A 16,004-nucleotide genomic window follows, 5' to 3' on the forward strand; every position below is an offset into this window, starting at 1 on the left:
AACATTAAACTACTTCCATAGTATTTCTCCCCAGAATGTAAAATCTCAATCTTCTCATAGTAGGAAATCAAACTCAAAAAATCAGACAAGGAAAACCTGAGGTCCTACTGTATATCAAATGAGTATAAGGATATAATTATAAAATGACACATGCAATCTTAGACCAGAAAGGAGGGTTTCTGCCCTTTTATTTTTCTATGATCTATGAAATCTAAATTAAATGACAGTATTAATTTCTTAATTCTAATGAAAATCTGTGGTTATTTAGGAGAATGTCCTTGTTTTCAGAATGCATACTTAACACATTCAGGCAAATACAACATGTTTGTCACTTACTATTCTTAATAGTTCAGGTAAAAATGTGTATTTGAATAATGTGTTGTGTAGTTTTGTATCCACTTGGCACAAGAAAGAATTACCAGAGAAGAGGGAACCACAACTGAGAAAAAGCCTCCCTAAGACTGCCCTGTCAGCAGGTCTGTGAGGTGCCATCTGATGATTGATGTGGTAGGGCCCACTTTTGCAGGGAGTAGGTGGTGCTATCCCTTGACAGGTGGTCCTGGGTGCAGTAAGAAAGCAAGCCAAACGAGTCATGGACAGCAAGCCAGTATGCAGTACTCTCCATGGCCTCTGCATCAGTTCCTGCCTCCAAGTTCCTGCACTGCTTGAGTTCCCTACCCTGACTCCCTCCTGATAGAATGTGACCTTAGAGTTGTAAGTAGAAATAAATCCTTTCCATCTTTTATCACAGCAATGCAAAACTAATTAATAAAAGGATGGTAAAGTAGATGTTGAAAAATGCTAACTGGGAGATCTGGAAGGCATACAAAGACTTGTGAATGCACATGAGATTTTTTGGTTCCATCTTTAAGTTTTAAGTTCTTTAAGTTTGAAATGGTTGTAGTTTTAAATATTCTATAGATGCCACAGAACATAATGGCTATGAGCATTAGTTAGCCACTGGAGTCTCAATCTTGAATTTAAATTAATTCTACCTTTCATGGTTATGTAAAGTTGGTAAGTTACTGATTCTAAGCCTCAGTTTCTTCATCAGTTATATGAAGATTAACAGACCACACAGAGTGGTTAAAAATGTTAATCTAAGTAGTTCATACGGTATACTGCCTGGTATATAAACACTCAAGTAGCTACTAGTACTAACAATATCTTAAAGGTAACTCTCATGTGCTCATAACACAACAAAATGTTTTTGTAAAGAATAGGAAATAAATTTTGAACAATTATTCTAGGTTTTTTACTTTTATGATCGTGAGTTAGTCAAATAATAACATCCAAGTTTTCTAGTACCCCTATGTATTTTCTTTGATTTTATGTTATGGAGATTTTCAAAGGAAAGAAAGATAAAGTAGTCCAAATATCTATTTGGTACAGAAACAAACAAAAACATCATGGAAACGGTAACTAACAAAGACAACACAGAATCTAATAAAGTTAGGTAGGTGGAACCTAATAAAGAATTGTCTTCTAGCCGGGCGGTGGTGGCGCACGCCTTTAATCCCAGCACTCGGGAGGCAGAGGCAGGCGGATCTCTGTGAGTTTGAGACCAGCCTGGTCTACAAGAGCTAGTTCCAGGACATGCTCCAAAACCACAGAGAAACCCTGTCTTGAAAAACCAAAAAAAAAAAAAAAAAAAAAAAAAATGTCTTCTAGTTTGCTTTTTAAAAAAAATAAGCCGGGCGATGGTGGCGCACGCCTTTAATCCCAGCACTCGGGAGGCAGAGGCAGGCGGATCTCTGTGAGTTCGAGACCAGCCTGGTCTACAGAGCTAGTTCCAGGACAGGCTCCAAAGCCACAGAGAAACCCTGTCTCGAAAAACCAAAAAAAAAAAAAAATAAATAAAATAAAATAAAATAAAAACTACTCCCTCTAAGGTCTTGTGAAAATGAGTAATTTTAAAAAGCATAAGGCCATAACAACATATGGGGATTTGTCAGACAAAAAAATTTCAAAAAGTTTCTGAATAGGAAAAGCAGATGGATACACTAGTAAGTGACATATCAAGGCAAAGACTGCTTAGCTTCCTGTGCTCCAGCTGCCTCTGGAGAAGTGCAGGAGCAAAAAGAGTGGGAGTGAGACGTACAATTGGCAAGGATGGATCAACGCTGTCTGTATTTAGAGCATGCCATTTCCTAACCTTTGAATACAAAACACACACAGCCAGGCTACTCTCCAGGCAAAACAACAGAAATGTCATTTGTGTAGAAATGAGAAGAGCTCAGAGAAAAGAAGCCTTGTATTTAAATCTACGAACTACCTCTTTAATAATCTCAAAAACTTCCTTGCTTTCTGGCCATGACTAGAAGTAGCTCTGCTTGCAACCAAAAATATCTGCAGTCTTTTAAAGTGTCAAAGCTGGCAGTATCTTTTTTAAATGATTTTTGAGAACTTTTTTAAATAAATAATTTATAAACCATGACGTTTCACACTTGAAAACTCTATATAAACAGAGCTATGTGAGCATCTCCATAACCTAACACCATTAGCATCCCCTGAAGAAACTACTCATTTCCCACTTGCTGTCAGGTACTTAGCCCTAAGAAACCAACCAATCCATTTTCTTTTCTACACATTCTGGGCACTTTGTATATATGAGCATGAACAGTGCATAGCCATTTATGACTTTGGTCCTTTTTATTGGTGAAGAACATTCCACTATATGGAAATTTCCTATTTTGATTATCTATTCCTCATCTGGTGGACATTTGGGTTACTTTCACCTTTTGTTTATTATGAATAGTAGTCAGGTACACTGTTGTGTGGATGAATGTTCTGAATTCTGGCTAACATTGTAAGGAACTGTAAGACAGAACGGTGAAAGTGCTCTGATCCCAGAGTGGAGACTGGACTTGAAGGAGACCATGAGGAGGCAGTGGAGCAGGTATAGCCTGGGGTAAGTAAAGTCAAGGGTCATCTCAGGAAAGAGAAAGTGGACCAATACAGAAAAACCAGGAGGCAGAATACAATGGTTTTGGTGGTGGGGTTTAGAGGACAGCAAAGAGAAAGGAAATAAGAGTAAGAGGCCAGAAAAGAGATGTAAGAGCATAAATGACAAGCAGAAGCTTGGCCTGAATGAATTATCAAGAAGTCACTACACCAATTTACTTATTTTACACATTGTAGAAAGAATGGGGGAGGAGGAGAAAAGAGAAGTGAAAAAGACAATTATCGCATAGGGTTAAATTGTGACCCCCTACTTTTATTTTTTTCCACATGTGATTGTGGATGATTACTATAGCATTAGGTCATACCCAAATTAAATTTTGAGTATTTGACTCCAAAGACAAAAGGGCCAAAATCCTCTAAGTCGGGGTTCTCAAACTTTCTAACACTGCAACCCTTCAGCAACCCTTCAATATGGTTCCTCATGTTGTGGTGACCCCAACCATAAAATTATTTTTGTTGCTATTTCATAACTGTAATTTTGCTATTGTTATGAATTGTAAAGTAAAGATCTGTGTTTTCCAATGGTCTTAGGTGACCCTGTGAAAGTGGTTCTCAACCTGTGGGTCATGACCCCTGGGTTTGTCAAATGACCCTTTCATTTCATAGTAAGAAGGAGCAGAAGATGACTAAAACCGTCCGGTTCTATCCTCACACACCTGCAGTTGGCCAAGGTGAGTCAAGAACACGGCCCTCCCACAAAACTGCTTCACTTGGTACTCAAGTAAAGAAACCCTATCTAGAGAATGCTAGTGTCTACTCTAAAGCAGGCATGAAGTATTTGGGAAATACATCCTATTTCTCTTGAGCCTTAATTTCTCCACATTTGCCATCATTTAAACAGAGACTCTTGAAAATGAGTTAATATTCTCTTTTTACAACTTTCTGCTTTCACTCTGCCTTCTATAGTGATATATTAATGACACTATAGATTTCTAAATAAATACTGTTCATTCCCTAAAGTTTAATGTACTGACTTCCTCTAACATCATTTAGTCCAGGTTTCTGCTTATCATTTATGCGCTAAACATCTCTTTTACGTCCTCTTATTCATATTCATATCTCTTTTCTCTTTGCTGTTCACTACCTCACCACTAGGAACCAGGATTCTGGCTTCACTAAAGTTTTACTAAGCCACAGTGTTTTGATGAGTAGGCTTTAAAGCCACCAATTTTCCAATATAAAACTACCTCTTTCATTACAAGTTAAGAAGAAAAAACTGCTTAGCCATTCTCATAGCAACTGTGAACCTTCAGACAAGCAGAAAAGTGCTAGTTTATTCTGCATAATCCTAAGCACATGAGTGTAGTCCATAAAAAGGGTACATGCATAACTGACATGCTAAATGACCTATTACGAATTAAGTGAGAACTACAGCATACTGTTTTATTTAGATCTTATTAAAATAGAAAGTCCAGGTAAATCACTTAGTAGGACTTACCTGCTATTGTGAGCTTGGCTGTTCTGCTGACAATAGTTCCAAGATTATCAACAGTGGCTACACACTGATAGAAACCTTCATCGGGCTTATTGTGTTTGGAATGCACCACACTGCTGATGAATAAAGATCCATCTGGGAGAAGCTGGCGGCGATCATCTGATACTAAGTTTAAAAAAGTTCCATCTTTCTTCCATTCAATTTTTGGAGCAGGCTCAGAATATGCTGAGCAGTTTAATATAACAGAAGAGCCTCTAACTGAGAGCGTATCCACTGGCTCCACCAGAAAATAAAATGGAGTGAATGTTCGAACACTGGCTCCTACAAAAAAAAATGAAAAAAAGACAAGCTAAATAAAAATTTATTGTTATTTCTGTAAGAATAAACAACATATTGAAAGATTATTCTCAGATGATTGATTTTTTGAATACAATACACTATAAATGCCTGATAAATAAAATTTACTAAGAAACCAAATGATTCATTTAGAAAAAGAAAAACTTGAGACCAGCTTTACTAGATAGCATAAGTTGCTAATAAAAGTTTAAATTGCGGATGATGGCACACACCTTTAATCCCAGGACTGGGAAGGCAGAGATAGGAGGAGCTCTGTAAATTCGAGGCCAGCCTGGTCTACAGGGCAAGTTTCAGGATAGCGAGGGTTACACAGAAAAACTGTCTCAAAAAACAAACAAAAATAAAACAAAAAATAATTTCTTTGAGTGGAAAAATGACTCAGTGGTTAAGAGCACTGACTGCTCCACCCAGGTTCAATTCCCAGCACCCACACATCAGCTAACAATTGTATCTCCAAAATCTGACACCCACACACAACATAAATGCAGGCAAAACACAAAGGCACATAAAATAAAAATAAATTATTTACTGAGTGGTGGGGCTTCAATCCCAGCACTCAGAAGGCAGAGGCAGGCAGATCTCTACTGAGTTCAAGGACAGGCAGGACTACACAGAGAAACCCTGTCTCAGAAAAGCGAAAGAAAGAGGTAGAAAAACTTCTTACAAATAAAGTCTCTCATACATTAGTTACTTATACTCTGTTCCTAAATTTGATAAACATTTTGCACATTTTCCTAGTAGGGTATTCAACCTCTTGACTTAAAAGCAACAACTGATGATAACAATCACATTTCCAAATCTTCCCCTTGCTATCTGACTTTATAATTTTGTTATAAGAATTTTTCTTGGACTGTAAAGATGGCTCAATGGGTAAAGAACCTGCTTGCTGCACAAGCAATTAAGCTCAGATCCCCAGTGTCTACATAAAAGCAGAGCAATGCAAAGCATGCCAGTGGTTCCCAGAAACTTGTGGGCCAGCCAGTCTAGCCAAATCTAGGTTCAGTGTAAATAATCCTGTCTTACAAACTAAGGCAGACAGTGATAGAGAAAGATACCCAATGTTGGCCTCTGATCTCAAGCCTATGTAGGGATGGGTACATTTATCACACACACACACACACACACACACACACACACACACACACACACGTGCATGCACACACCCAAGTAATTTTCTAAATAATATTTTAAACTACATAAAATTGTTATTCTTAGCCAAGTTTTCTTAAGAGTATTAAATATTTAAAATACTTTTTAGGTTTATTTTATGTGTATAAGTGTTTTGCTGCATGTATGTGCACCCTGTGCATGTAGTGCTCACAGAGGTCAAAAGAGGGAATCATATCACCTGCAGAGTTATAGATGGTTGTGAGCTACTATGTTAGTGCTGGGAACCAAACCTGAGTTCTTAAGCACTAAGTCATCTCTTCAGCTGCTATCAAATTTTTGTAAGCTTTATTCTACTTTGTTACATTTGTGATTTCATTTTCTACATTTAATTTTCATCAAGAACTCATTTTGATGTAAAGAGCACAGAATTCAGTTTAATCTTTTAAGTCTTTGGCTGATACTTTAAACATATGAAGAAAAAAATGACCAAAAGAACATTTGCTATAAACTTAGGCAGATAAAGCTTTGCTTTTTATTTTTTTTTAAAAAAAGTCCAATTGGTACGTAAACAACTCAAGCTATAATCAGGCTTCATCTACAGCAAAGTCTAACTGAAACAACGACACTAAGACCAATATTTACAAATAATATTGTGAATTTAAGACACATCAATCCTGTTTTATGAGTGACTGGTTCTAAATAAATATGAAATAGGACGGTAGTAGGAAAAACAATAAAGAGAAACCTTTCAACTGTTTAAAAAGTTTCCTAGCACTTAGAAACCTAGGCAAATTCTAAACTACTCACTCTTCTCCCCAAGAACCACAAGAGAATATTAGAAAAAAGGTTCAGGCCAGGAAGTGGTGGTGCACACCATTAATCCCAGCACTTGGGAGGCAGAGGCAGGCGGATCTCTGTGAGTTCAAGGCCAGTCTGGTCTACAAGAGCTAGTTCCAGGACAGGAACCAAAGCTACAGAGAAACCCTGTCTCGAAAAACAAAAACCGAAAAAAGGTTCAGGTCTCCATTCCCACACAATGAGGACTATGAAATGTATGTGTCAAGTCTTAAAACCTCTGGAAATGAACTTAGCAGTTTTTGAAATGTAACAAATTATTTTAGTTAGTCCTATTAACATGTCTACTGCATTAACTTTCTAGAACTATAGAAGGTACAAAATGATAGGTAAACTGTACTCTTATCTTCCTGTGTGTTACACCTGCATTATACCACCTGAATCTAACATAGAACTCAAAAGATACCACTTTATTAGCAGGACAGTGAAAATATGCAAGTTTAAAAGTGTTTAAAATATACTAATATATAAAGCACAAACATAATTTTTAAAATCATCAGTACAAAATCTCTACCGTTAAAAAACATATCAAAATAAACTAAGCATAATCTCAGCACCTGACAAGAGCTCAGAAGTTTAAGATCACCCTCCACTAAGGCCAGCCCTGGACTACATAAGAAAAACAAACAAAAACAAAAGATGGCAGCAACAATTTAAGTGGCTTATATTTTAACTCAGTCTTGTTTATTTTATTTTGTTAAAAAAAATTCACATATAACTCCCTTCAAGTTCAAACCCCCCGCCCCTTTTGAGATAAAGTCTCAAGATGATCAGGTCTTAAACCCTGAACTTGTAATGGAAGGTGACTCTGATTCTCCTGCCTCAGCCACCCAAGTGCTAGTATCACAAAGATACCTCAGCTATCACATGAAAATAGCACCGTAGGGCATCAAAAACGATTTTGAAATCAAGATTCACAGTTTTCTGCAAATGTTGCTATCCTTCAAAAAGTCTGAAATACCCTTGGGAGCTCTCTGAAGTGCCCTGGGCGGTACCTCAAGGCAATTTGTGATCTGCTAGCTAGGGATTTATATTTTTACAGCATTTTTTATTCAATCATATTCCTAATATCCTCCTCATGGAGTGGACAGGCTCCACCCCTAAATTACATAACATAATTTCTAAATCCAAGCCCATTGGTTAAAATATTAATAAATTCACAGTCTCTAGTCTAATTTTAGCTAATTAGCAGTATGTCACTCTCCCATGCTAAAACTTGGTGATAGATATTTTGTAAGTGCTGATGAGTTTCTAAAATATTACACAGAAGAAAAGGGAAATCTAAGAAAGGCAAAATAATTTTATAGAAGAAAACGAAAGAAAGAAACTCCACCTGTTAGGTGCCAGGTCTTAAAACTATGGTAATTAAGCAACCACAGTTCAGAAAGCAGAGGATTATTTATTTATTTATTTATTTATTTGAGCCATAAAGTAGATTTCTAGCCTTTTCAGGGATCTCCATATTAACACATTGTGGACTCGTTTACATTCTCACCAGCAGTGTATAAGGGTGTCTTTTATCTGCATTCTCAATGGCATTTGTTATTATTTGTTTTCTTAATAAATACCATTCTTAATGAAGTAAGATAAAAAATCTTATTGTAGTTTTAAATTTGTGTTTCTTAATGGCCTGTGATATGAAATGTTCTTTTATATATTTTTTAATTTCTTTTCTCTTTAGACAAGATCTCGCTATGTGGAACTTGATATGTATACCAGACAGGCCTTGATCTCACAGAGATCCACCTGCTTCTGCTTCAAATGTTGGGAATGAAGATGTACTCCAACATTCTTGGGTTCATAATTTGTTGCCAGTTTGTACTTCATCTTTTGAGAACTGTAGGTCTAATTCATTAGACCAGTTTTTGATTAGGCAGTTTAGTTTTTTGATCACTGGTGATCATGTTTTTGAGTTGAGTATTTTAGATTTTAACCCTCTGTCAGATGTATAGCGGCTAAGATTTCTCCCATTTTGTAAGCCGTCTCTTCGTGAAGTTGTTTCCTTGAGTGTGCATAGATTTTTCTTTTGTTCATGAAAACCCATTTGTCATTGTTGGTGCTATTTCTTGAAAGACTGAGTATTATTGAGCTATATATTTTTCTCCATTCTCCTCCCTTCCATCCTCTCCCATGGTCCCCATGCTCCCAATTTACTCAGGAGATCTTGTCTTTTTCTATTTCCCATGTACATTAGATCCATATATGTCTCTCTTAGGGTCCTCTTCGTTGTCTAGGTTCTCTAGGATTGTGAATTGTAGGGTTTTTTTTCTTTATGTCTAAAAGCCACTTATCTGTGAGTACATATGATATTTGTCTTTCTGGGTCTGGGTTACCTCACTCAATATGATGTTTTCTAGATCCATCCATTTGCCCCAAAATTTCAAGATGTTATTTTTTCTGCTGTGAAGTACCCCATTGTGTAACCGTGCCACGTTTTCCTTATCCATTCTTTGGTATAGGGGCATTTTGGTTGTTTCCAGGTGCTGGCTATGACAAACAATGCTACTATGAACATAGTTGAGCGTATGTCCTTGTGGTACGATTGAGCATCCTTTTGGTATATACCCAAAAGTGGTACTGCTGGGTCTTGAGGTAGGTTATTTCCTAATTTTCTGAGAAATTGCCATACTAAAATACAAAGCAGCTGTATCAGTTTGCACTCCCACCAGCAATGGAGAAGCGTTCCCCTTTCCCCACATTCTCTCCAGCATAAGTTGTCATCAGTGTTTTTGATCTTGACCATTCTTTACAGGTGCAAGATAGAATTTGGTAAAGGTAAAAGGTCTCTCTAGTGGCTGACTCCTTTACTTTTCTGATCTTTCAGCATTTACCCTGATATATGACTCTTGGTTTTATTAATAAAACCAATTAGAATTCACACAACACACATTTGCATCACCCATTTGTGAGAAATAGTCCTAGTATCATCTCCACTTCACAGAAGAAAGCAAGACAGAAATATTAATTGTCAAAGGTCACACAGGTTAAGAATAGAACCAAAGTCTAAGATCATGAATATTATAGCGTGTCACTAAATGTATCCATAAAAAATATTCCATATATATAGAAAGTATGTAATAAAAATCACAGAAAAAATTTTAGGAAAAAAACAAAAATAATCTTGGAGTTTAGACAAATTTTTAAAATAAAACAGGAAACCTCATAGAAAAGGAAAAACAGATAAACTTTAAGTTTCTTGAATTTAAAAAACACATAATTAAACTTTTGCAAAACACAGAAACAGGGCAGGCAAGCAATAACTAGAGAAAATGATTTTATATACAAGAGAGAATTTAAAAGTTCAAAATATTTAATAGAAAAAATGAGTGAGGCTATATTCCAATAAAACCATCACATGCGGCACGATGGACTGGATCCACTCACTGTAGTTCAACGGAGCCCATGTGACTTAGAGTACTGTCCAGCAAAAGCTGAGCTACAGTTCGGTGGAAAAGTAATACTACCAATGAATGTAAATTACAGTTCCACGAGTATGTGATTACACAAACATTAAGAAAGGTAGGAAAGTGTGTCGGTTTGTTACTACTGGCTACTGTGAAGGATCAAGTTGGGAGGATAGCGGAGTAAAAATCTCTAAGTACATATAAAATGGTTTCACAATTTTTTTTTAAACAAATCAGTTCATTGTTTAACAATCATTAGCAGAGAGCGTGGAAAAACAATTTATTTTTTTAACAGTTTCCTTTGACAATGCAGAGGGCTCTGAGATATTCCTGAGCTATGACTTTGAACAAAAATTGACCTGTACTTCTCACCACTCCTCACACTACATCTACTTTATTCCATGCAGTATTGGTTTACTAAGACCAGAGTCACTAGTCAAAATATGTTGAAATAAGCTTAATGGATCCTGTCTGGTATCTCCTACATTTCCAGGTCTCTACAAATTTCTCACTTCTTAATAGAATAGTTCTCACTTCTTAATAGACTATTCCTCACTTTGTGATAGATTATTTCACACCTCTTGATAGAACACCATCTTAGGAAAGGACATTGTCCACGGGGAATTATGTTCAGTTACAAGCACCATCTCCCAGATACCAACAAATCTAACTGTATGATTCATACTAGCTGTAAATTTTGTAGTACCCAGAGTAAGATATCAACACATGGTATTTTAATACCAGCAGAAATAAAATCCCTGTTCTTCTGCAGGAAGAAGTGCAAAATTCAACAGTGGAAAGGCAGAGCACAAAAGCATTCTGTGTAACCTTCTTCACTACAAGAAAATTATCTTATTGCAAACTGTCAAGTGACTTCTTAGTTTCTTACACCTTAATGTAAGCACATCCCATCCCATTTCCCAATGTGACATTTCATCTTATTCTTTTGTATTTAGTACCACCATATACTTCAGTCTTAAGTTCTCAATTTTTAATTTAAATAAATGGAAAATTAAAATAATTCAACATTCAAAGAACACAACTAAATATATTTATATTACCAATTATATGCAGATATTTATGAAGTGACAGATTTTTCTCTTCCATTTTACTACATAATATTTTAGCAATTCCAGCTCCACTCTGCACAGCTAATTCTTCCAAAGACAAAATTTACCTTAAACACAACATCTTTTGGTTTTTTTCTAACCATGAAACTCTTTTTCTGGAGAAAATATGTTCATATTAATCACAAGTTTATAGAGCAAGAAACTGAAGGCAAAAGTAGAAGATACAAAACAGAAATAAAGAATCCAGGATCTAATTTGGGATTCACTAAGAACATCCAGAGGTACTTCGACAATAATTATGGACGAAGTCTAAAGATATAAAAATAATAAAGCCTATTGAGTGTTCACTATGCACCAGGCACTACTTTCAGGCTTTACAAGCATTTTCTCAATCCACTTTGTTAGTGGCAAGAATTACCAGTTCTGATTTAAAACCTTTTGGCACACAATAAAAAGGCCAAAATAATTAAATTGCAGAACCAAGATCTTAACTATTACATGTGCACTATCCAATATGGATAATGTGATATACAGCCATCAAGCACTTGAACTATAACTAATCTTCATAAAATACATGTAAAAAAGTAAAAACTACACATTAGATTTTAGAAGGCATGGGTTGTACGAATGCAAAGTAATAATTTTATGTTGATTTATATGTCATTTTGCAAATATTTACTTAATATTAATACAATTAACTTTTTTCTTTTTTACTTTTCTAGGGGATATCCAGAAAATTTTTACAGTATGTTTTTGACTTGTGCTATTATTTCTATTGAGAAAGGCCTAGCAGTAGATTATGTTTTCCTTCATCAACACTTTAAAACAATCAAATTGTGTAAAGAAAAAAATCGCAATATTTTTTCAAAGGGTAAAGAGTTAGTGGAATTACGGTCGCCAATAGAAAAGATCAAAGTCAAGCTCCTTCTTAGATGTCAAACGTAAGTAACTAGTCTGCAAGATGAACAATGAAAATTAAGACTTTTAGCAGCTATCAGCATGTGATTTCTAACACCTACTTAGAAACAAACCTTTAAAGAAACTTCTCATTTAAAGTTTCAATAATAATTTATTCATTTTGCTGTATCAGATGGCTGAAGGAAAGATTGCTGGAACAGAGGTCATTTACAAATGAGTTATTAATTACAAAAGACGAACTATGCCTTCATATTGCACAAGCCTGGGAAGTCACCACCTTAATTAAGGGACCAAATTGAGTACTGGCATTAGTGAGATGATCTGAGATTGTATACTCCTGATGGGACACAACCCAAAAAGCATATAGTATCTTTACCAAAACTAAATCAAAACATAAAGATGTAATTACAGAAATACAGAATATGAAACATTTTACAAAACTACTCTTCACTCTCAAAGAAAAACAAATGCAAGAGGGCTATTCTAAATGCAGAGATAAACCAGTGAGGAGAAAAACAAATGTACTGAGTAGATCATTACAGGAGCAAATTTGGGGAGCAACAGGGTGGTTTAATTCAGGATACAAAAACAATAGTAGTAATTTTAACTTCCTTAGATGTTATCAGTAATATTACTATATTTTGTTTCTATTCTATAAGCTGTACTCTATGATAAACAAAACAACACTTAGTAATGTTATGGCACTAATGGACCACAGGTCAAATTATTAACATTTAGTTAACTTACTAGGCATTTTTGCACATTCATAATTTTAAAGTTTCAATTTGCAAACCAATACTATCTCAAATGTGTACACCTATGCCAGAAAATGCATTCACCTGGTAAAGATTTTTGGACAGCATTCTCCATCCTTCAGCATTATTTTTGTTGTTGTTTTGTTTTTCTAGAGAGCTTTTCTCTGTATAGCTATGGAGCCTGTTGAGGCACTCGCTTTGTAGCCCAGGCTGGCCTCCAACTCACAGAAATCTATCTGCCTCTGCCTCCCAAGTGCTGGTATTAAAGGCGTGTACCACCACCCAGCCACCTTTAGCATTTTAAAATACATCATGTATAAATAGACATGTTGCCGTGTTTATAATGCATATATATACACGTTCAGATATGAAAATATACTTAAAAATATCCACATTTGGGATAAAAACGTATCTTTCTTGTCTTAGTTAGGGTTTTCATTGCTGTGAAGAGATACCATGATCACAGCAATTCTTATAAAGAAAACATTTAAATGGGATAGCTCGCTTACAGTTTTGGAGGTTCAGTGTATTATCATCATGGCAGGGAGTATGATGGCGTTCAGACAGATATGGTGCTGGAGGTGACAATTCTTACATCTTGACTCAGAGAAAACAGGAAGTCGACTGAGACACTGGGCAGTATCTTGAGCATAAATGAGACCTCTAATCCCACTCCCACAGTGACACACTTCCTCCGACAAGGCCATACCCACTCCAACAAAGTCCTACCTCCTAGTAGTGCCACTCCTTAAGAGATTATGGGGGCCAGTTACATTCAAACTTCGACACTTTTTAAAAAGCAATTTGCACTGTATATAAAGACTCTTAAAACTCTTTAAATTTCTAGAAAATACTTTTCAGAAAAAAAAATACAGAAAAGCTATTAACACACTTACATGTTCAGCAGTATAAAATATTTATGAAAAATTATGGCATATGCATACAATGTAACCAAGCAGCTATACTGGGCCCATCAGCAAAATGGCATTCACTGCATGATTCTTAAGTTTTTAATATTCATATCAATGCATGTTTGTGTAATATACAAGTAGTACACAAAAGAAAAACTTCTAAAAGTTAATAATAATCTCAATTGTGACATAAGGCATACTAAATCATTATTGATTTCTACAATTTCTATGTTTTAGACAATGTTTCCTATAATATTTATTAGTATTCTGATTAAGAAAGTCAATTTTTATGTTTATAAAAATGTTTTCAGGAAGGTAGCACGGCGAAGGTGCTGGCTCCACCCCCTGCTCAGCAGTGTCAGAGAGAAAATGAGGTGATAGAAGTATCAGACTGGAAGCATCGACAGCAGTGGCTTCCAGAAACTATATTAAAATGTCCCTCTGGGAAAGAACACCTGTGTCCAAGACAGCATCCAGTGCCATCCTCTGTACAAGATACCCCTCTGCACCAGCACCCACTGGAGCCACAGACCAACCAAGAGGAGCAATCATCAGAGCCCTGACTCCATCTGCATCTGGAGGACCTACCACCTGAGCCTCCGGCTCACCTGCACCTGAAGGAGTGTTCGCCTGAACCACAGTCACCAACTGCACCAACTGGAGGAAGAGAAACCTCCTGAAGCACAGGCTCCACCTGTACCAACTGGAGAAAGAGATGGGTGCACAACAGTGCAAGAAGACACTCAACAACATAAAAAGCAATAGGCACCACCAGAAACTAGTGGTTCTATAACAGCAAAACCTGAACATCCTAATGCAGATGAAGCAGAAGAAAATGGCCTTAAAAATAACTTTATGAAGATGATTGAAACCCTTAAAGAAATGCAAAAATTCCCTTAAAGAAATGGAGGAAAAGACAAACCAAAAAATTGGAAGAAAGAAAACCAAGAAGGAGCAATCAAACAGGTGGAGGAAACAGTTCAAGACTTAAAAACTGAAATAGAAGGAAGCAATAAAGAAAACAAAAACTGAGAGAATTCTGAAAACTGAAAAGTTGAGTAAATGACCAGGAACTACAGATGCAAGCATAAACAACAGAATACGAGCAATGAAAGAGAGAATCTCAGGAGTTAAAAGATATGATAGAGGAAATAGATTCATCAGTTAAAGAAAATATTAGACCTACTAATGCTTAACACAAAATATCCAGGAAATCTAGGACACCATGAAAAGACCAAACCTAAGAATAATAGAGATAGAAGTTCAGCTCAAAGGCATAGAAAATATATTCAACAAAATTTTGAAGAAAACTTTCCTGACCTAAAGGACATGACTATAAAAATACAAACAGCTTACAGAACACCAAATAGAGTAGACAAAAAAGTTTCCTGACCACTTAATAATCAAAGCACTAAACATACAGAATATTAAAAGCTGCAAAGAAAAAAGGCCTCCCCGCCCCTCTCTCTCCCAGCCTGGCTATATTCTGTTAAGCCATTGGCTGAAAGCAGCTTCTTAACCAATAAAAGCAACACATATACAGAAGGACTTCCCACACCATTTCCCCCTTTTTAGTATGAACTTACTCAAACTAATAATAATAATAGTGAGTAATACAGTGAATACTTGTGAGCTATTATTTATAAACAATTTACATTGGTATAGTTTGTATAGTTTCTTGTATATTGATACAAGTTCAAATTGTATTTATTTCTGTTTAAAATATTTGTACACCTATGCAAAATCAGATTGTATGTATGCATGTTTCTACTTCTGTTTAAGACATTTTGTATATTTATACAATTTTTAGGATATATATATATATAAATTATATATTCCTACCTCTGATCAAGATACTTATACATTGTTTACATTTTGAGGTCATTGTCCTCATTTACTGCACAGTTGTTTACAGATTATTTAATATTCTGATATGAAGTCTTAGTCTTTAAGTTATACAGGTATCAAGTATTATAGATCAATAATTATTAATATTATACATATAGTCAGATTAATTAGGTCTTTTAAATACACAGAGATTGTATTCTACATAGATAGGTAATCTTCAACCACTTCAAGGATCTGTAGAACATGGTATTTAAATAACTTAGGGTTCTGTTGACGTAAGACACGAGTGCTCCTGACAGCACTGATCTAGTCCCAAAAGAATGTTGAGCACTGAAGACACTCCACCTGGAGTTTGTTTTCTTCTTGTGACAACTGGC

At 35.7% G+C, this 16,004-nt stretch overlaps 1 protein-coding gene across 12 annotated transcripts in view; it reads right to left on the reverse strand.

Annotated features, from left to right (window-relative positions):
* Neo1 (neogenin 1) overlaps positions 1-16,004 on the reverse strand; it is a 171,677-nt gene that overhangs the window by 118,776 nt on the left and 36,897 nt on the right. For all 12 annotated transcript variants that reach the window (XM_057766515.1, XM_057766509.1, XM_057766508.1 and 9 more), the window contains one exon: positions 4,403-4,720. In XM_057766515.1, the coding sequence (XP_057622498.1) occupies positions 4,403-4,720 (318 nt within the window). The remainder of the gene's footprint in view (positions 1-4,402; positions 4,721-16,004) is intronic.

The sequence above is a fragment of the Chionomys nivalis genome, chromosome 4 (genome assembly GCF_950005125.1).
Source record: "Chionomys nivalis chromosome 4, mChiNiv1.1, whole genome shotgun sequence".
NCBI classification, from domain to species: Eukaryota; Metazoa; Chordata; class Mammalia; order Rodentia; family Cricetidae; genus Chionomys; species Chionomys nivalis.